At 43.0% G+C, this 20,950-nt stretch overlaps 1 protein-coding gene across 4 annotated transcripts in view; it reads left to right on the plus strand.

Moving 5' to 3' along the window:
• The window catches only part of LOC144492916 (BCL-6 corepressor-like protein 1), a 179,850-nt gene extending 161,505 nt beyond the window's left edge, over window positions 1-18,345 (plus strand). For 3 of the 4 annotated variants that reach the window (XM_078211538.1, XM_078211539.1, XM_078211540.1), the window contains 5 exons: window positions 3,921-4,087; window positions 6,154-6,299; window positions 9,724-9,801; window positions 15,451-15,598; window positions 16,799-18,345. In XM_078211538.1, the coding sequence (XP_078067664.1) occupies window positions 3,921-4,087; window positions 6,154-6,299; window positions 9,724-9,801; window positions 15,451-15,598; window positions 16,799-17,093 (834 nt within the window). In that variant the 3' untranslated portion in view covers window positions 17,094-18,345. Of the gene's footprint in view, window positions 1-3,920; window positions 4,088-6,153; window positions 6,300-9,723; window positions 9,802-15,450; window positions 15,599-16,798 lie in introns of those variants that run through there. The other variant, XM_078211541.1, reaches the window with a different exon arrangement.
• Window positions 18,346-20,950: the final 2,605 nt, after the last annotated feature.

Here is a 20,950-nt window from a genome sequence, read left to right on the forward strand (position 1 = left end):
AAATAATGTATTGAGCAAAAGTTAAATTATTATGTGCATATATTTACAATGGCCCATGGATAATGCCAACACCAGACACAACCAGGTTCAATATGCTATCGTTAAAGTTAGCGGATTTAACCAACAGTGGCTTAAGTGCTATAATTTGCATCAATGCTGTAGGATAGAGGGGAAGTAAATCACTGTCTAGCAATCCCTGCTGGAAAATCTGTTGTAGAAGTTCAGTAAGAAAATGATTAGATTTAGCTGTAATGCTTTTCACCCTTATTTAAACAATCAGTACTCTTTGTGGAGAAACAAAGAATTTGCATTGATATAACACCTTTTAGTACCTCAGGACATCCCAAAATGTGTCACTGTCAATGAGGTATTTTTGAAATGTAGTCACCACACATCAAGTTCCTACAATAAAAATGGAAATTAAATAACCCTGGGTACAATTCTCCCAAAATATTTCAAAGTGAGCGCTCCAGCGGAAAATGTGGTACAATTCCCACATGATGCTAACCTGGCACCCAGAGAGCACCAACCTGGCAGTACCAGGCCACTGTCCAGTTATGTCCTTGCCTACCCAGGGGGGGGCTACAATGGAGCCCCCCAGGCATGGTCATCACGTCTATCCAGAGAATTCAACAGTGGCTGCAAGAAGGTCCTCATTGAGGAACCTTGCTCTGAATGGTGCCTGGTGCTTGTATTGGTTAAAACAGCCTCCAGTAAAGGCAGGCTCTTCAGGCAAACCAGGTAGAAAATAATCCTCCTCAAAAAGTGAACTCGGACTGGACACCTGCGCTTTCTCGGAAGCACTTCAAAATAGAAAAGAAAAACCTTTAAAAATAATGAGCTCAGACTGAAGAGCTGCATTTTTGAGGAAGCACTTCAGAGTTAATAGACCATGAAGTGCTGCATAAATAAGCAATCATAATCCTTCCTTTGAAGGAGCCAGTAGCTGCCACTCAAGGAGGTTGTAAAAGTAAAAAGGAAGTGAAATGGAATGTAAATGTGAACAAGGCACTTCAAAGCTTTTAAAAGCAACAGAAGACTACCCTTGCAACCTGACAGCACTTTGAAATAGTTATGCTAAGAGAGAGTTCAAAGCTTTTAAAAGCAACAGAGAAAAGACTAGCCACCTAACCCCCATCCTGGGGGAGACCCCTTACCTAAATCCCCCCGAGCCCTCTCAACACCCAACTCCCTTGAAGGACCCCCTTCAGCACCCTGGAAGCAGATGCTTTGCCCGCAGGCACCCAAGAGGTGAATGCTGAACAGTACTCACCTCCTTTCTCCCAATCGGAGTCCATGGCACCTGGTCCCCAGTTTTAGGGACCTTTAGTGATTGGTACCTGGGTGACTGGTGCCTGTTTGGGTCGTGGGGTGGGGGGGAGGGGTGGTTACGAGATGGGAGAATACCGGCAGGCCACTACATTCGACTTTAATCTCAATAATGGGATTAAGATGAATGTAAGTGAGTTCAGATTAGGTTCTTGCTCGGTGGAACAGGCCGGGAGCATCAGAAACCGTTTAACTGTTAAATCCCATTTCAGGCCTCACACCAAACTTACTGTCTCAGCAGGATTTGCGCTTGGGGCTAGCGGAGCTGGAGAATTGCCCCAATGCCAATTTTAGTGGTAATGTTCATTGAAGAATAAATGTTTTCGAGGACAGCAGGAGAAAACTCTATCCTATTAAGTATTTTACATTCACCTGCAAGGACAAACCAGGCCTCTTTTTAGCATCTCATCCAGAAAGTAGCAGCTTCAACATTTCATCAGTTTCTCTGAGGATATGTGAGCCTTGCTTATATACTCAGTCTCAGGAGTAGGGCTTGTACTTCAGGAGCTGGTTTTTACAGTCCTCCATAGTGATGGCTAAAACAGGTGACCAGTCCACTGCCTTCCCGCCCACCCACAATCAGTAGGTGGGTGCAGGCTGAAATTGTCAACCCATCCACCATTTTGAGAAGAATTATGAACGGGCAATTAAACTTGTTAATGCGCCAATTAACCCGAATATTATGCTGTGCATGCCAAATGTGGTTGATGTCATATACATGGATTTTAGTAAGGCGTTTGATAAGGTCCCCCATGGTCGGCTTATGATGAAAGTGAGGAGGTGTGGGATAGAGGGAAAGTTGGCCGATTGGATAGGTAACTGGCTGTCTGATCGAAGACAGAGGGTGGTGGTCGATGGAAAATTTTCGGATTGGAGGCAAGTTGCTAGCGGAGTGCCGCAGGGATCAGTGCTTGGTCCTCTGCTCTTTGTGATTTTTATTAATGACTTAGAGGAGGGGGCTGAAGGGTGGATCAGTAAATTTGCTGATGAGTAGTGGATGAGGTGGAGGGCTGTTGTAGGCTGCAAAGAGACATAGATAGGATGCAAAGCTGGGCTGAAAAATGGCAAATGGAGTTTAACCCTGATAAATGTGAGGTGATTCATTTTGGTAGGACAAATTTAAATGTGGATTACAGGGTCAAAGGTAGGGTTCTGAAGACTGGAGGAACAGAGAGATCTTGGGGTTCATATCCACAGATCTCTAAAGGTTGCCACTCAAGTGGATAGAGCTGTGAAGAAGGCCTACAGTGTGTTAGCTTTTATTAACAGGGGGTTGGAGTTTAAGAGCCGTGGGGTTATGCTGCAACTGTACAGGACCTTGGTGAGACCTCATTTGGAATATTGTGTGCAGTTCTGGTCACCTCACTATAAGAAGGATGTGGAAGCGCTGGAAAGAGTGCAGAGGAGATTTACCAGGATGCTGCCTGGTTTGGAGGGTAGGTCTTATGAGGAAAGGTTGAGGGAGCTAGGGCTGTTCTCTCTGGAGCGGAGGAGGCTGAGGGGAGACTTAATAGAGGTTTATAAAATGATGAAGGGGATAGATAGAGTGAACGTTCAAAGACTATTTCCTCGGGTGGATGGAGCTATTACAAGGGGGCATAACTATAGGGTTCATGGTGGGAGATACAGGAAGGATATCAGAGGTAGGTTCTTTATGCAGAGAGTGGTTGGGGTGTGGAATGGACTGCCTGTAGTGATAGTGGAGTCAGACACTTTAGGAACATTTAAGCGGTTATTGGATAGGCACATGGAGCACACCAGGATGATAGGGAGTGGGATAGCTTGATCTTGGTTTTAGATAAAGCTCGGCACAACATTGTGGGCCGAAGGGCCTGTTCTGTGCTGTACTGTACTATGTTCTATGTTGGCAGGTGGACAAGAGTGGGGAGTCTGTTTTTTGGCTATCTCAGGTGAAAAAACAGGAAGGAAGGAGATTGCTCTATGCACCAGGAGCCCCCACCAACCTCCAAGATGATACTCCCTTTGTACCTCCCTGCCTGGCAATCAAAATCCATGCTTAGTGTTCCTAATTCTTTCCTGCCCTAAAAGTCCAGGACTCGCCTTAGTTGGAGTCCATTGATCTTTCTGCAGTCTGCTGGCAGTCCCACTCGCGTTACTGGGACTGCTAGGACTGCTAGCAATTTAGATTGGCTGGCAGCTCATGAAGGCTGGACTTGCTCCCACTCGGGTGGAAGACTCACTCTTGTTTAGGCCACCTGCAGCATAGTCTAGATTGGTGGGGGGATGGGAAATAGACCTGTTCCTGTAATATTTAGCCCTAGATCTTCCAATTTAGAAGTGTGAATGCTATCATTGAACCAAAGGTTAAATCTAGGCCCATATTTAAAAGACTAGGCAATTGGGTCAGGTAATAAAAGTCAGCCAGCACCTGTGTCACTACCCCAGTAAAATATAACTGTGCATGTTAAGGAGAAAAATCAAGTAAATTAATATTTAATTGGTGTGATTCAAATCTACATCTGGTTTCCAAAGATGCGAGCAAGGTTTAGGGTTTATTCTGCTGTCTTATCAACATGGATTTTTTTTTCCAAAAATGATAAAGAACTGCATGTTTGATCTCGTTTATGTAGGATGTAGTTATCTACTGTTTGGAGAATGCAGTGTGTGAAGTCAATCACCGAGATAATGCAGGCTACACGGCGTTGCATGAAGCCTGCGCACGTGGCTGGCTTGATATCGTCACACGGCTTCTGGAGCATGGAGCAGATGTAAACTGCAGTGCACAAGATGGTACCAGGTAAGAATGATATAAGTATTTTTGATATTGTGAATCTTGTACCTACTGCAGTAAGGACATTAGTTTTGGAGAATCAAACAAATTCCCAATGTTTGCATTATGCAATTACAGCTCAGGCATAGCACATTTATCATAGAATCATAGAATCCTACAGTGCAGAAGGAGGCCATTCGGCCCATCAAGTCTGCACCGACCACAATCCCACCCAGGCCCTATTACCCGTAAATCCACGTATTTACCTTGCTAATCTCCCTGACACTAGGGTCAATTTAGCATGGCCAGTCCACCTAACCCGCACATCTTTGGACTGTGGGAGGAAACTGGAGCACCCGGAAGAAACCCACACAGACATGGGGAGAATGTGCAAACTCCACACAGACAGTGATCTGACGCCGGAATTGAACCCGGGTCCCTGGCGCTGCGAGGCAGCAGTGCTAACCACTAAGCATTTAGAGGCAGATTAACCCTCACACTGATATTCCCTGCAAATAGGTCTGTTACTCATTTTGGGTAGGCATTAGATTATACCCTCAAATGCATCAGTGTTGGTCATTCCGTGTATTGTGTTTACTGCCAAGCATCTAATCCCATAAATGTGTAATGCGGAATGTAACAATAATATTCCTTTATGACCTGAGAACCGATTTCACATGCACTTATCAATAATTGAACTTAATACGAGACCGCATGCAGAATGTTGAAGCTACATTAAATTCGCAAGCTGGCTATAAAATACAGAGAAGTAGTCATACTCAGAAAACACTTTGCTTAACATCAAACCCCTTCCGGTGAATAAGAAAATTAGCAAATCACATTACCTTCCCCTAGGATTGATTAAAACATGCTTTTGCTCAATCTAACTTTAAAACAATGCAAGGCATACATGAGCTTTGTCAGTGCTAATCTTATGTTAAGCAATATATACCTTCACTTCAGCTAAATGATCCATGCAGTCTGTGTACTTCTTCATTCTGGACATGAAATTAGCAACTAAATTCAGACCCTTCCCGTTCAAGGATTAGTCAGTCTGGCCACCCTTTAAACTGGTAACACCCCTGTTTCTTTGTGTGAATCTTTGGAAAACATCTGCTATTTTCAAAATTAATAAGACTATTTTGACACAAGGTGGGGAAAGAGTTTTAACCTACCAAGGTAGGTGATGTCTGTACATATGATAAGTTAAATCAGCTAAAACTGCCAGTGTGTGAAGAAGCCAGCAGGATCCCACCAACTTCCACCTTCAACCCAAGCATGTTCTTCAGCACGTGGAAAACCCTGATGGAGTGGGGAGGGATCTGCTATTTAAATATGCTAATTGGTCATTATCTGAAATGTTAATGTTAGACTCTGACTTTAACTCTGCACATAGGTCTTCCAGATTTTCTGGAATTCATCAGGTAAAACAAGGCAAGAGGACTGTTGGAATTATCAGAACTGACCAATTGATGGGCAACAAAAGACTTTTAACACTGAAGTCTGACACCTGCTTTCTTGCCCAAGTAAAAGTATTTTGCTCACAGGACTTGTTCTGAGATGCACTTTCATTACTTTGGAGGTGGTTCCCAATATTTTAGAGGTAATTTCTGAAACCTTGGAGTTTCTTGCCTTTGATCTGCATTTCCCAGCTGTCAACCATCACAACAGCGTGGGAGCTGCTTATGCAACTAACTCAATCTTGGGCTTCAGATGAGGAACAAAAATAGTAACATCAGCAACACCAACAGTATCAGGCAAGTACCTGCAAGAACAGAAGCAGCCCTCTTCTTGACCACCTGCAGCTCCACAGAACAGGAAACAAGCACAGAGCTCTGGGAAACAGTAGGCAATATCTCCAATATCTCTGTCAGTATGTTGACAGCAAATTAACATCCTAGACATGACTGAGCACCAATGTTTTAGGAGGCTCAGACTTTCCCATCAGGTGTTTGTTGATATGCTTGTGTTTACCCTGTGGAATGTTGAGGATGCTCTCTGTTCAAAAGTTAAGTATTAATATTCCAGCTAAAGTTGGCATTAAAACTTGGTTTCAAATGCAACTTACCATGTTATTTCCACTACTATTTTAGACCTATTCATGATGCTGTTGTGAATGATAACCTGGATGTTGTCCATGTTCTACTGTCATATGGTGCGGATCCCACTCTTGCTACCTACTCGGGTCAGACGGTTTTAAAGATGGCTCATAATGAGCCAATGAAACAATTTCTTATAGGTATGTGGCCTGTGCTACTAATTTGAACCGACATCTGTAATGCTTCAGTTTATACAGAACCAAAAAAATACTTTGAAGCTTTCAATATGCTGATGGTTATATTAGCAACATAGCTTTGCTAATTACTTTTACGGATGGTCATGGTGAAGACATTAAAGAGGCGAACACTGCATTGTTCTAGTGTTGGGAATGTATTGGAAATATGCATACTCACTATGTTGACCAGATCTCTCTGAATTGGTGGAAAAAATAATTCTGCCAGACCAGTTATCTCGAGCATAAAAATTACTAATCTGGTTTATTAAACAGTACCATAAAAAAGCTAATTTTTAAAAAAAAGTCCTTAACCTCATCATGACTGTAAAAGTTTGTGTGAACTGAACTGACTTTAAGAATTAGGGAAAGCTCCCAATGTTTTCCCCAGATTCAGGCAGTTTCTGACTATAGAGCTGTCAACCAAAAATCAAACTGCAAAAAGACACAAGGTGATTTGTATACCATTTTGATTGACAGAAACTCCATGAGCGGGATTCACACTCACCCCAAAACCGGAAATCCCACCCGAGGTCAATGGACCTTTGCATAGTCCACCCACATGGATGAAGCGTAGTTAGTCAGAGAAACGGTTAGTCAGAGTCTCTGTGAATGTTAAGGAACCATGTTTCAAGGATCAATCAAATGTAAGGTGTCAGCCTAGCACACTGGTAGTACTTTTGTTTCTAAGGTGGAAATTGTGGGTTCAACCCCACTCCATGGATATAAATACCTAATCTTGGCTGACAATCCACTATAATAGTAAGTGGGTGCTGTATATCAGATGAGTCGATAAAATGAGGCAGTAAATGAACGTAGCACTAATTGTGGAAGAAAGGGAGGATTCGATCTAACCAAACAATTTCTAAGTGCCGAATGAGCATGTAAACAGGAGAGTTTCAGATCCATTTTTCGACGAGAGAAAGCTTCAAATCTTATGACATTTGGGGAAAGAAAATGAGGCAAAGATTGATTCTCACCAGTGGGGGCAGTATTCACAATGGGAAGCCAGCTGCTGAATGCTAGAGGATGCTTATACACATGTGCCATGATCTCCCACTGCACTATGTACAAGAGTACATAGTGCATTGGGAGATTGTCACTCCCCCATTCCCCTGGATGTCATCTCCCCACCCACCCCCCCCTCAACACCTCAATGGCCTGTGGTCCCACCGGCGAGGCCATCACATCTAGTCCCCATTGGGAGTCCATACGTGATCCTCGCCGATGAGGCTGTTAAGGCCTAGACGATTGCGTTCCGGGCTCACTAATTATATGGAAATTAGATTATAAGTATTTAAATTAGCCTCGCACCCTACCCATTGATTATGCTGGCTTAAAGGTTGGTAATATCGCAACTAGTGAGAAACTGGGCGCAAACCTGGTTTATCACCTCTTGCAATCTTAATGGCTCGCCACGTCGATCAACCCGGCCAATAAGATTGCCCCCAGACAGTTTTTCCATGTCTGGGTTCACAATTTGTCATCCAACGGGCCTGATTTTACAAAAACTTCGCGCCCATTTTCGGGCGCGAAATCGTGGTAAAGTTGGGCGTCGGGTCTATACCACGATCTGCACCCGATTCCGAGCAGATTGCGGCTTTACCGACACCCGATCCAGGCGCGGGTCCGGCCCGCGCCCAAATCGGGCGGCCCGACTTTAAATGCATTAGCATGCATTTAAGTCGACTTACTGAACCGCGCACCCAACTCTACCGCCAAATCCCACTTTACCGTCTTCTGGCCCGATCCGGATCCGCGCTTTTAACGACCTGGTAAATAAAAGTCTGAAGTCGTCGCTGCAGCTTCCGAAGAGCGGGCTCCGAGCCTGCAACGGCTCTCTGACCCAGGTCATCCTCTGGTTGGTGGGGTGGAGGTGGGACCCAGATCATCCTCTGGTCGGGGAGGGTTCCGCTGCCAGTCTGCGGCCGATTGGTGGGGAGGGAGGGGGCAGGGGGGTCCGCCGCCATTCTGCGGGCGATCCTTCCTCCCCACCGGAGGAACGAATCCCTCCTGCCGGAATGGACGTGCGGCCATGCCATCCCACAAAACCTTCAGGATGAAGTGATTCCTCGCTAAGAAGATGAAGCAGAACCGGCCAATTCCACAGTGGATCCACATGAAAACCGGCTACAAGATCACTACAAGTCCAAGAGGAGACACCGGAGAAGGACCAAGCTGGGCCTGTAAAGGGATACACCATCACTGGTACACTACCAGCCACAGCCATCTCTCCCACTCTCTTGCCCCTGCAGGGAAGAGTAATCTGTGGCTGGTAGTGTACCAGTGATGGTGTATCCCTTTACATGCCCAGCTTGGTCCTTCTCCAGTGTCTCCTTGGACTTGTACTGATCTTGTTGCCTGTTTTCATGCAGATCCACTAGATCCACTGTGGAATCGGCCGGTTCTGCTTCATCTTCTTAGCGAGGAATCGCTTCATCCTGAAGGTTTTGTGGGATGGCATGGCCGCACGTCCACTCCGGCAGGAGGGATTCGTTCCTCCGGTGGGGAGGAGGGATCGCCCGCAGAGTGGCGGCAGACCCCCCCTGCCCCCTCCCTCCCCACCGATCGGCCACAGACTGACAGCGGAACTCCCCCCCCCCCCCCCGCCCCGCCCGACCAGAGGATGATCTGGGTCCCATCCTCCTCCCACCCCCCCACTGACTAGAGGATGATCTGGGTCCTCCCCTCCCCCAGAGGATGATCGTCAGAGAGCCGCTCTCTCTGCTTTCTGCTTTTTTTTCCTTTCATGTCCAGGCGCGCTCTGTCAGATTTTTTTCGAACTGTGCATGCGCAGTTCAGAGCTCCGATCGGTCCGCCAGCGCTAAGCCCCGCCCACAGCGCGAATCGGACCGGAGCCGGCAAAACGCGAATGGGCGCGCTGGAAAGAGGATTCCAGGCGCGGATCTATTTGATGCCCAGATTCGGCACTTAGACTCAAAATGGTAAAATCAGGCCCAACATTTTGAATGTATTTTACCTGATCATATATGTGATTGTCACCCACATTTGCCAACACTACAACAGTGATTCCACTTTAGTAGTACTTAAAGTGCAGCACTTTAGAAAACTGAAGGGTGCTGTCTAAATGCAAGTTCTTTTGAATGTAAGCTGAGGAAAAATGGAAAGGAAAATTGGACAGGGTGTGTATCAGGCAACAGATTTGCTACACTTCATTTTGTGCTTTCCACTCAAGTAGAATTGCACCCTAATGGGACCTGACCACTGTTGACACATAATTCCCATTCTTGGTCATGTTATTGGGAACAAGAATTTTTTATTTACCCTTAAATATTATGACTTCAGCATAATGCACGACAAAGATTATAATCTAGGTAGAGTGATTTCAAGAAAGCACATACATTATTGATATTCCATTGTGTTTTTGTAGAATATTTTACTGATCTGAGGGGCCGCAGTGAGGATGATCCAGCCCTTCGCTGGGAGTTTTATGGAAGCTCTGCATGTGGTGAGTATCAAAATGTTTTATCATTGCTTATGAAGAAAAGATATGGAACATAAGGAGGCAAGTTAGCTCAGTAAGATATTTATTTTCATTGTTTATCTCTTGTGTGCTTCATTGTTGAGCCTACTCATTCCAAATAATCAATTTTCAGAGTATTTTTGTCATTGAAGTTAGCTTGATGAAAATCCAATTGAATGCACAGTAAATACCTATTTATTGTAGTATAACATAACCATGATCTAGAGTTTCCACTTAGTCATTTCATGGTTGGTATTGCATCACACTAGCATTAAAATGTCACTCATTACAAAATCTAGTCTGATGTACATCATTTTATTAAATTTGATTATATCTAAACCAACTCCTGTTGAATTGTTATTACAAAAATATTGAAAATCTAGTGCAGCACATTATAGAGATAATATTGAACAAAATTGGGTAAACTTGCATCTGATTCTGTTTATCTGAGCAGCTCAATAAACTGAACAAAATATGTCCATCCAATCCAATACTCTTTTAAAGTAATATGCAAAAAATGGCAGCTGAGGCAGGGATTAAATGGGTATTAATTGCCCACTTAAGGGCCTCAAATGGGTCATGGGCAGATGGGCCACCTGACGGTGCCTCCGCCACCATAAAATAATGGTGTAGGTGGTCCAATGGCAGGCACATTAACAATGATACAGTGTACTAATTTAAGGGCATACCTGCCTGTTTTCCCATCTGTTGTCCATAAAATTCAGCCCATGGGCTCAACCACTTTTTGCAATGTGTTGATGAATTATTAGCAAATAAAATGTTCCCTTCCATGGGGCAGCATAGCTAAAAAGCTCACAAATATTGTATTCACCAGGCTAATAAGTAATTGCTCCATTTGGCCATAGGTTTGTTTAACCTTTACACAATTATTTAATATTCTGGTATTTAAGTGTAGTGGGCAGCCTATGTATTCCCCAATATGCAGGCTACAATAATTAAGGTTAATTAGAATCAAAGAATTGTAGCACACCAACTCCTTGAGCCCACTGTGTCCATTCTGGCTTGTTAAAAGAACAGTTTAGCCAACCATTCCCCCATCTTTCCCCCTTTCGCCCTACAACTTTTTTTCTCCTCAGGTTTATCCATGTCTTGCACCTTATATGCAGCATGGAGGAGGGAGGCGATGGCCTAGTGGTATTGTCGCCATTCTATTCATCCAGAAACTCGGCTAATGTTCTGGAGACCCAGATTCGAATCTCGCCATAGCAGATGGTAAAAGTTGAATTCAGTACAAAAAATCTGGAATTAAAAATTTACTGATGACCATGAAACCTTGTCAATTGTCAGAAAAACCCATCTGGTTCACTAATGCCCTTTAGGAAAGGAAATCTGCCTTTCTTACCTGGTCTGGCCTACATGTGACTCCAGAGCACAGTAATGTGATTAACTCTCAACTGCCCTCCAAGGGCAGCTAGGGATGGGCAATAAATGCTGGCCAGCCAGTTACACCCATGTCCCACAAATGAATTTAAAAAAACATTTGTGACACTGAATCCACAATCTCTGGTGGTCTCCTGTAGCATTCACTGCAGTTTCTATCCCAGCCTTGGTTGCAGCAGGCGGATTATGATGGTCAGCTGGTTATATGCCTGTTCTTTTCCTCTGGACCGCCTGCAAGTCTTGATCTGGGAATTGTGGGGCTGTTGGCCCGAACCTTTCACCTATGTCCCCTTTGTGACATCTTATTAATGAGAATGTAAGGTGAAAAGGGTCATGAGCAATTCAGGTGACCTTGCTCTCAATCACTTTTGTCTGCTTACATGTGCTAACCATTTTCAACATTTCATCAATTAATGCTATGACTGGTAAGTGGAGAGAATGGCTCTGCAAATATTCTCGATGCCATGTATGTTGTGGCTGCGAATGCAAGGTGGCATGATGTGTGTGTTCAGCAACCACTAATAACCTTTCTGGTATTCTCCTTAGTTAGACTGTGATGCCATGACAGTGTGTAGACGTCAGGGACCTGGTCACAGGTCCACGGTGTGGCACCTCCTGATAGATGGGTGGCAAGAGGGCAAATGAATGGGATATTGAGCTTGGGTGCGCAGAGATAGAAATTCTCCCAACTCTGCACTGACCCGGAAGTGAATCTTTCCTTTTAATACTCCTGATTCAGAGTATTTTTTAAATTAGCTGTGCCAATGTTGTATTGAACTATGCACTTATCCTGCATGTTCATTATTACAACTTGTTACAGTTTTATTTCCCCAACATTCCAATATGGCTATAGTAACAAGTTAGATTCAGTGGGAAGGCCCAGAGTTAAATGATACAAAAGTTACAAACCTCATATTTGGAATGAGAGGGTTGTTATACCACAGTACTAACAATCATCCCTTGTTAATTACATTTCGATTCTTGCATAAATCCTTTGTTGCAGTATCTGTTTCTCTTAATTTTGTATTTTCAACATTTGACAATCTTGTATTTGATATCCAAGTAATTAATGTATATTAGAATTACTGACCACCGTAAAACTGCTCAACATCCCCTTGCACCATTCTGATGTTAATGTTCCCACAGCTACCCTTTACTTTTTTTATGTTAAGGTAATTGATCCAGTTAGAAACAGAGGTCCCAAGTTCTGATCCCTGAGGAACTCTTCTTAATGCAAATCCCCTTATGACATTATCCTTCCAGCAGCTACAGTGTGATTCCTTTTTAGGGAACTTCCTATCCAATTTGATTGTTCTATGAAGAATTCCAAACCTTCCATGACTTTGTGAAAAGGATTCAGAAGAGCCATTTAAAGTATTATAGACCATATCAAGGGAGAATGGCCTAAAAGTGTTTTCATAAAATCATAGAATCCCTACAGCACAGAAGGAGACCATTCGGTCCATTGAGCCTGCACTGACAACAATCCCACCCTATCCCCATAACCCCATATATTTTACCCTGCCAGTCCCCCTAACACCAAGGGGCAATTTAGCATGGCCGGTCAATCTAACAAAGAACAAAGAAAATTACAGCACAGGAACAGGCCCTTCGGCCCACCAAGCCTGCACCGACCATGCTGCCTGACTTAACTAAAACCCCTACGCTTCCGGGGACCTTATCCCTCTATTCCCATCTCATTCATGTACTTGTCAAGACGCCCCTTAAAAGTCACTACCGTATTCGCTTCCACTACCTCCCCCGGCAATGAGTTCCAGGCACCCACCACTCTCTGTGTAAAACATTTGCCTCGTACATCTCCTTTGCCCCTCGCACCTTAAACCTATGCCCCCTAGTAATTGACTCTTCCACCCTGGGAAAAAGCTTCTGTCTATCCACCCTGTCCATGCCCCACATAATCTTGTAGACTTCTATCAGGTCTCCCCTCAACCTCCATCTCTCCAGTGAGAACAAACCAAGTTTCTCCAATCTCTCTTCATAGCTAATGCTCTCCATACCAGGCAACATCCTGGTAAATCTTTTCTGTACCCTCTCCAAAGCCTCCACATCCTTCTGGTAGTGTGGTGACCAGAATTGAACACTATATTCCAAGTGCGGCCTCACTAAGGTTCTATAAAGCGCCAACATGACTTGCCAATTTTTAAACTCAATACCCCGGCCGATGAAGGCAAGCATGCCGTATGCCTTCTTGACTACCTTCTCCACCTGCATTGCCACTTTCAGTGACCTGTGTACCTGTACATCCAGATCCCTTTGCCTATCAATACTCCTAAGGGTTCTGCCATTTACTGTATATTTCCTATCTGTATTAGACCTTCCAAAATGCAATGCCTCACATTTGTCCGGATTAAACTCCATCTGCCATCTCCACCCAAGTCTCCAACTGATCTATATCCTGCGGTATCCTCTGATGGTCCTCATCGCTATCCGCAAAGTCACCAACCTTTGTGTCGTCCACAAACTTAGTAATCAATCCAGTTACATTTTCCTCCAAATCATTTATATATATTATAAACAGCAAAGGTCCCAACACTGATCCCTGAGGAACACCACTTGTCACAGCCCTCCATTCAGAAACGCACCCTTCCACTGCTACCCTCTGTCTTCTTTGACTGAGCCAGTTTTGTATCCACCTTGCCAGCTCACCTCTGATCCCATGCGACTTCACCTTCTGCACCAGTCTGCCATGAGGGACCTTGTCAAAGGCCTTACTGAAGTCCATGTAGACAACATCCACTGCCCTACCCTCATCAATCATCTTCGTCACTTCCTCGAAAAACTCGATCAAGTTCGTGAGACACGACCTCCCCTTCACAAAACCATGTTGCCTCTCACTAATACGTCCACTTATTTCCAAGTGGGAATAAATCCTGTCTCAAAGAATCCTCTCCAATAATTTCCCTACCACTGATGTAAGGCTCACCGGCCTGTAATTACCTGGATTATTCTTGCTACCCTTCTTAAACAAAGGAACAACATTGGGGCTATTCTCCAATCCTCTGGGACCTCCCCTGTAGCCCGTGAGGATACAAAGATTTCTCTCAAGGCCCCAGCAATTTCCTCTCTCAGTATTCTGGGGTATATCCCATCAGGCCCTGGAGACTTGTCTACCTTGATGTTTCTCAAGAACCCCAATACCACCTCCTTTTTGATCTTACCATGACTCAAACTATCTACACATCCTTTCCCAGACTCATCATCCACCAAATCCTTCTCTTTGGTGAATACTGATGCAAAGTACTCATTTAATACCTTGCCCATTTCCTCTGGCTCCACACATAGATTCCCTCCCTTGTCCTTGAGTGGGCCAACCCTCTCCCTGGCTACCCTCTTGATCTTTACATATCTGTAAAAAGCCTTGGGATTTTCCTTAATCCTGCTGGCCAAAGCTTTTTCATGACCCCTTTTAGCTCTTCTTACTCCTTGCTTAATTTTCTTTCTACTTTCCTTTTATTGCACACTTGCTTCGTGTATTCCCAGCCTCCTCGCTTTGACAAATGCTTCCTTTTTCTTTTTGACTAGGCTCACAATATCTCTCGTTATCCAAGGTTCCCAAAACTTGCCATACTTATCACATCTTTGGAGAGTAGGAGGAAACCCACACAGACAAGGGCAGAATGTGCAAACTCCGTACAGTCACCCGAGGCCGGAATTGAACCCCGGTCCCTGGTGCTGTGAGGCAGCAGTGCTAACCAATGTGCCACCGTGCCACTGTTGGCTTTTTAAATCACACTTGGGTTTGAATACCAGTTGTGATGTTTCACTCCTGTACTTGCTATTATTCAGATTTTCAGCATTGCCGATTTGTTCTTTTTAATTTGCTCCTCAGTTTTTGGTGAATGTTGACATCAGTATAGTTTGTTTGTGACGGTAGAAGTAAACACCAGAGGTGGCATGAAGATGGGACTGCACCTCAGGAAATGTATTGGATGTTGCCATAGTTTGTCCTGACATGATTGTTCAGTTTTCCTTTTTCTTGGAACTGTGGAAATAATGGGCTGAATTATGTGGCCCCATCACGGAGAGGGAGGGGCTATAAAATGAGGCGTGCCATTTGAAAGTCTATTGACTTCAACGAGAGCGGAAAATCCCACTGGCGGAAAATTCCATTCAATATTAACTATTCAAATAATCATGTTTTTTATATTACTTTTATATAAAATTGCTTGCATATAATTGCCTGGACATAATGGTTATATTTGAACTTTTCAGAACAGGACAAGGAGACTTCTTGTAACATTTTGGCAAACCCCCCTGGCCTTGATGAAGAAGAAGATGGAGATACCAATAACTTTGTATTTGAGTTTTCAGACAAACCTCTTCTCACATGTTACAATATACAAGCTTCCCTTTCTCATGGGTAAGAGTTGGATTCTAAATCAACATAATTGAAAATATAGTAGCAGGAATTTAAATCCATTGACATGTTGGCTTTGGTGGTGTTTTGGGTTAAAACATTGTTTTTTCATCATTAAGACAAGTTAAGGAAGGGTGGGCTAAGGAATGGGTGTGGTGGGAGACAGCCTGGAATTGGAAAGGGCCAAAAGTATGTATGTACTCCTCCTGACCTTGTGGCCAGGATCCAGCTGGCTTTAGTTGGCTAACTCGATATTGCGGGCCTTAATTGGCACTGCAGTTAAACTGGTATGTATATCTCAATGGTGTTGTTGGGACACTAAATTAGATCCATCTCCTGTATGGGAGGTGGCTTTCACTTGCCTGAATTCCAACGTTAGGACAAGAGGGAAGAAACATATCAAGTATTTGGGAGACTCCCACCCCGCCCCCCACACCTAACACCCTACCTGAATCATTCCTGCAAGGTGGTGAGATGGGTAAAATATAGCCTTTAATTTTCACGGTCTGTGTTTACTTTGATGGATGTTGGATTTAAGTGACAGTAGTATTTCATATTCCTTTCACTCATGTGCTTATCAGAGTTATAATTGCTGGAGTCTGGTTTTATTGGCTGTGTAACATTGTTTGACAAAACCAAAAACTGATTTTAATATTTCTGTTGATCACCACACTGCTACACTCCAGGAATACATCAGGACAAGTAACAATTCAGTGCTCATTCACTGAGTAAAGGAGAAATCGGGAGTCGGTCTTTTCTTAATGTAGGTTTATTCACAAAACCAAGAGAACAGAGGCACAGACTCCCTTTTACTTCTCCCACACAGGTGGAAACTGGTTATATATACATTTAAGAATATATTCCCCAATTAGTAACAGCTGTTTTCACTTACAACTAGAACATGCACTTCATTGTGACAGGATCGCAACATTGACAGAGATTGCTTTTTTCTAGGTCATGATTTACCATCCAATACTTTATTCCATTATATTGCTGAATACAATGCAAGAGGGTAATTAAGGGGACTACAAAATCCTGATTTTGATGTTGATTTGTAATATTGATGCATGTTAAACTGTTTTATGTATAACCTTGTGGTAATTCTGCACCTTAAGTGATGTACATTTTCAGGTTATTTTATATGGTTATTTTGCATTGTTGTCAAGTTATACTTAATGCTTCATTTCTTTTTTGTTTGTGCAGTCCTTGTAATTGGCTGGTGTTATCTGAAGTTCTCCGAAGATTGAAAATGTCAGTCAGAATTTTCCAATCTCGTTTTCCTCACTTTGAAATAGCTACCATTACTGAGGTAGAATTTTACAAGCAGGTGTCCACAAGTCAGGTACATTTTCAGCTTGGGAACCTCCAATTCTGCTCTCTGGATGGCAGGATGTCTCTGGAACTAGTACGGTGCGTGCCTGAGTTGTTGGACCTGATTGGTTCTACAGTGGAATTATTAACCGAAGACTGTGAGAAAGTTATTACATTCACAAGGTGAACCAAAATCATGACTGATCGATAAGCCATTCCCATCGCAAATAAACAGGGAATGTGTTGAATGGGTACTAGCAGGTTTGTACAGTATAGTATGCCAGCCGATATTCTGTTGTCTCAAATCAGGCATGGACCAGCCACCCTAACAGAACAGAGAAATAACAGGTCAGTTCTGACCTTATAGTGCAACAGCAAAAGGATTGCTGGAATGTTTAAAAGAAGTGTCAGAATATTTTATCTAGGTTCATTAAAATATTTTCTACCCAACTAATTATGTTGAGTACACCTTTAGTTTGTGATCCATTAACCATGAAAAATAATCAGTAATGCCATTGGATTAATTGATTAATCAATATTTATTCCTGTTCCCACATTTTGCTCATTCTTTATTTTCTTTTTAAATAGAAGTACATAACTTCCTTTATTTTCTATCCGATTCACTCACTGTCTTGTTCCACACATTGGTTTTTGTTTAGAGGACAGGCTGGTGGTCTATTTGCAGACCTTTGAGAACTGCTCTCTCAGCCAGCTATATGGAGATAGCAGGAATGCCTGGCGATTAAGGGTATTTCTGATTTCTCCTCCCGCTCTTCCTCATGCAATCTCGAGCAGGTGCCTTGACTAACTGACAACTCTGCACATTAATGAATCTGAGATCAGGCATTTTGCAGAGTATGTACATTAAACATGTGTCCAAACATCATAACTTGTGCTATTCGATATTAAAGAAACACAGCTGTGTATGTATAACTTTAAAAAAAAATCATTTGCATCTGCCTTGCACACAAATATAACTAAATGATGTTGGTTTTCATTAAATGTGAATTGGGTAACATTTTTCAAGATCAGGAAACAAAAATCCACCAGAACTATATTACCAGTGCCTGAAAGACACAAGTGTCCAATATCTAAATTGAAACTGTTCAGCTTGTAGCAACTGGGCACATAGTCATTGATAGAGGATATTTTAATAGATGTATTCACAAAGTAAACAGTCTCTTGATCTCGAGCAGTATCTAGAAATTGGATATTTGTACCCCACAAATAGAGATTCTGACATTTTTGTCATCGTTGTAAGTTTTGTGGGTGCTTGTATTTTCATGATCAAATTTTATTTTCCAGTTTAAAACCATTCTAAATCAGTTAGATTGAGAAAATGAAAATTGAATATTGGGATGCATGCTGTTGATTGAAGTAAAATTGAAAAGCCCACTGGAGGTTTTGCTAATTTGAGCCCACATTATACATTTCTACTACTCTGTGATGATGCACTTTACTTTGAATGCTTGTTGAGTTGCACTTATCACTGACATACTGTACTGCAGGAGTTACCTGAATTAAATTCAAAGCCACAGCAAGATAGGGGACCTAATGGCATGTGCACAACATGAAAGCACTTACATTTAATAAGATAATACAGACAAGAAAGCTATAATGAACTCCAATGCAGATTCAAAGCTAATGAAATCAGTATTCACTCCTTCAGCTGTATTGCAAAGACCACCTATGATGATGAACATTCCATTTTTGCCACTGCAAACAACATTTTGAGCCAGAACCTAACAAGCCTTCATTTTAGAACAAGTCCATCCACCAAACCCCCAAATCTAAAGAAGGTTAGTTTTTATTGTAGATTAGGAAAGAATAATCTATATCCAAAGGAGTCATTATTACTATTTTCACATTGATGTGAAGCAGTTGGTATGTGCAGAGCTGCAAAAGTGGCATTTTAACTCAGGTCAAGTTATTGATCTGATTCCCAAGCACATACAAAGCAAACTGTGAGATAGTCTCATGCTGCTCAGGCTTCAGTCAAACATTTTGTAACTCCAGCTCAGTGTAAAACTAGATTAGAAAATTTATCCACCTGACCACTAGATTCTCCTGCCTGTATGCTCCCAAAATCAGATTTTGCTCAGTATCAGTTTGTTCGTATATACTGAATATGCGGTTTTCCTTTGCAATGGCACATATTCAACAGGTATAATGGCATTGTAAATACTGGGCATTCATTTTGCCAACTTTAAATGATCAGAAGTTGAATAATTCAAAACTCAGTTGTATTAAATGTTTGGTAACACATTTGTTGCCAACAGAAAGATAAGTGTGTAGCATAAAGCTACTGATTTTGCAGTTTGTTATTGGTAGCAAGCTTACCTAAAATATTTAGCTTGTATCGCTGGCACTGATCCTCATACAGCTTAGTTCAAATTTTAAGATTTTGCCTAAGTGCAGATACACCAAGCTGACCCTTCTGTCACTCCCTCAAAAAGTGTGTGATCAAGCAATGAAACTGGTTGCTTACTTATATCACTGTTTGAATATTCCATCATAGGTGAGGTATAATCTTATGTAATCTCATATATTAAGAAAGCTGAGTGGCTGCAACATGTTATTTATTCTGAGCCTGTAGGTAGTGTGAGAGTTATGTTATAGGACTCATGAATTCACAGTGATCCTCAACTAATGTGCAGCAAACCAGTCAACTTCCCCTGCCTGAAACCTAGGTGAAAGTAGCATGAGTGCTTAGCTCCTCAACCCCTGTCTCCTTGGTAGATTAAAAAGTCAGTGTTCTGTGCAATATTTCCTTAAACGATTAGACAGCTGAGTGGCTGAGTGACAAATGGGGAGCTGACCATTCCAAGGTCAGCACTTCTCCCAAAATCCACAGTGATAATGATATGATTTGCATTCCACTGACTGTTGCATTTTGCAACATGTGCCCTACCAGCCATTTACATGTAACAAATAATAGGACAATGAAGCCAGCATCCCCATGAAACACAAACAGGTCTCCATTATACTTGCAAGAGATTGATACCTCCCCAACCCCAGCCGTATCAGTATCATCCACGAGTTAGAAGAGGAAATATCATATACCCAACCAGGGGCAGAATATTAGACCCACTCATCGCATTCTTCCCTCACAAGTCCCATCTTAGTACAATGTTAGCTAAGAATTCCCAATTCCCATCCTGCCACGCTACCACTGGAGCATCCAGGCATCATAAACTCACCTCAGGAGCACCATCTTGACATTCCACTTTCTGTAAACCCCAACTGAACAGAACTATTTAATGTGCAAATCCTCCTTCCTTTACTGAAGAACACTTGGGCCCCAGATCCCCCTTCACCCAGTGAACATCATTTTGAAGGCCTATTAGCATTGTAACTGTATTCCTAATCTGCACTGGAACAGCATGACAAGAGAACTCCATTCCCACTAAGGAATATTCTGAACTCTCTCAATCTCCCAACACCCCCACCACCTGTACTAAGTAGTACCTTCCTTGTCCCTTCAGCCCAACTTCCTCCCCCTCTAACTTTCATTTTATTGTTTTCTGCTCTCTCCTCAACATCCTTCACCTTATCTCCTCTCCTCTCCTCTTCCTTCCACATTCACTCTCTGCACTTTACTTCTCTATCCAATTCTACCTTCACTCTACCTGACCCCCACCACCACCTTCCTTGCGTTGGTCCAATTAATCCCCCTGCCTCCCCCTGTTTAACATTGGTGTAGGCACCTTGGATGGAATATAGCGAGGATTATGGGAGCACTTTGGGAGGTAGTGGGGCTGTAAAATGGGGAGGAAAGGTGCGAGGCTTGGTATGCCTTTTGCGTTCCCAATGACATTGAATTCTGTCAACACACCAGATGGAGGGCTTCCTGCTCAGTGGCCAGTTAAAGGTTGCTTAAGGATCTCTTCCCACCGCCACTGGTGTTTTGCCAGGTAAAACCTGGCTTCTTCCCTGTGGGCTTGGGATGGTGTGCCCTCCTGATCTGACACTCTGACTCAGAGGGCCTTCCCAGCAGTATCCATGCTCCGAGTGCACACCGGAAGAGTTGCCAGCCCTCCAATT

The sequence above is a fragment of the Mustelus asterias genome, chromosome 4, assembly GCF_964213995.1.
Source record: "Mustelus asterias chromosome 4, sMusAst1.hap1.1, whole genome shotgun sequence".
In the NCBI taxonomy this organism is placed as follows: domain Eukaryota; kingdom Metazoa; phylum Chordata; class Chondrichthyes; order Carcharhiniformes; family Triakidae; genus Mustelus; species Mustelus asterias.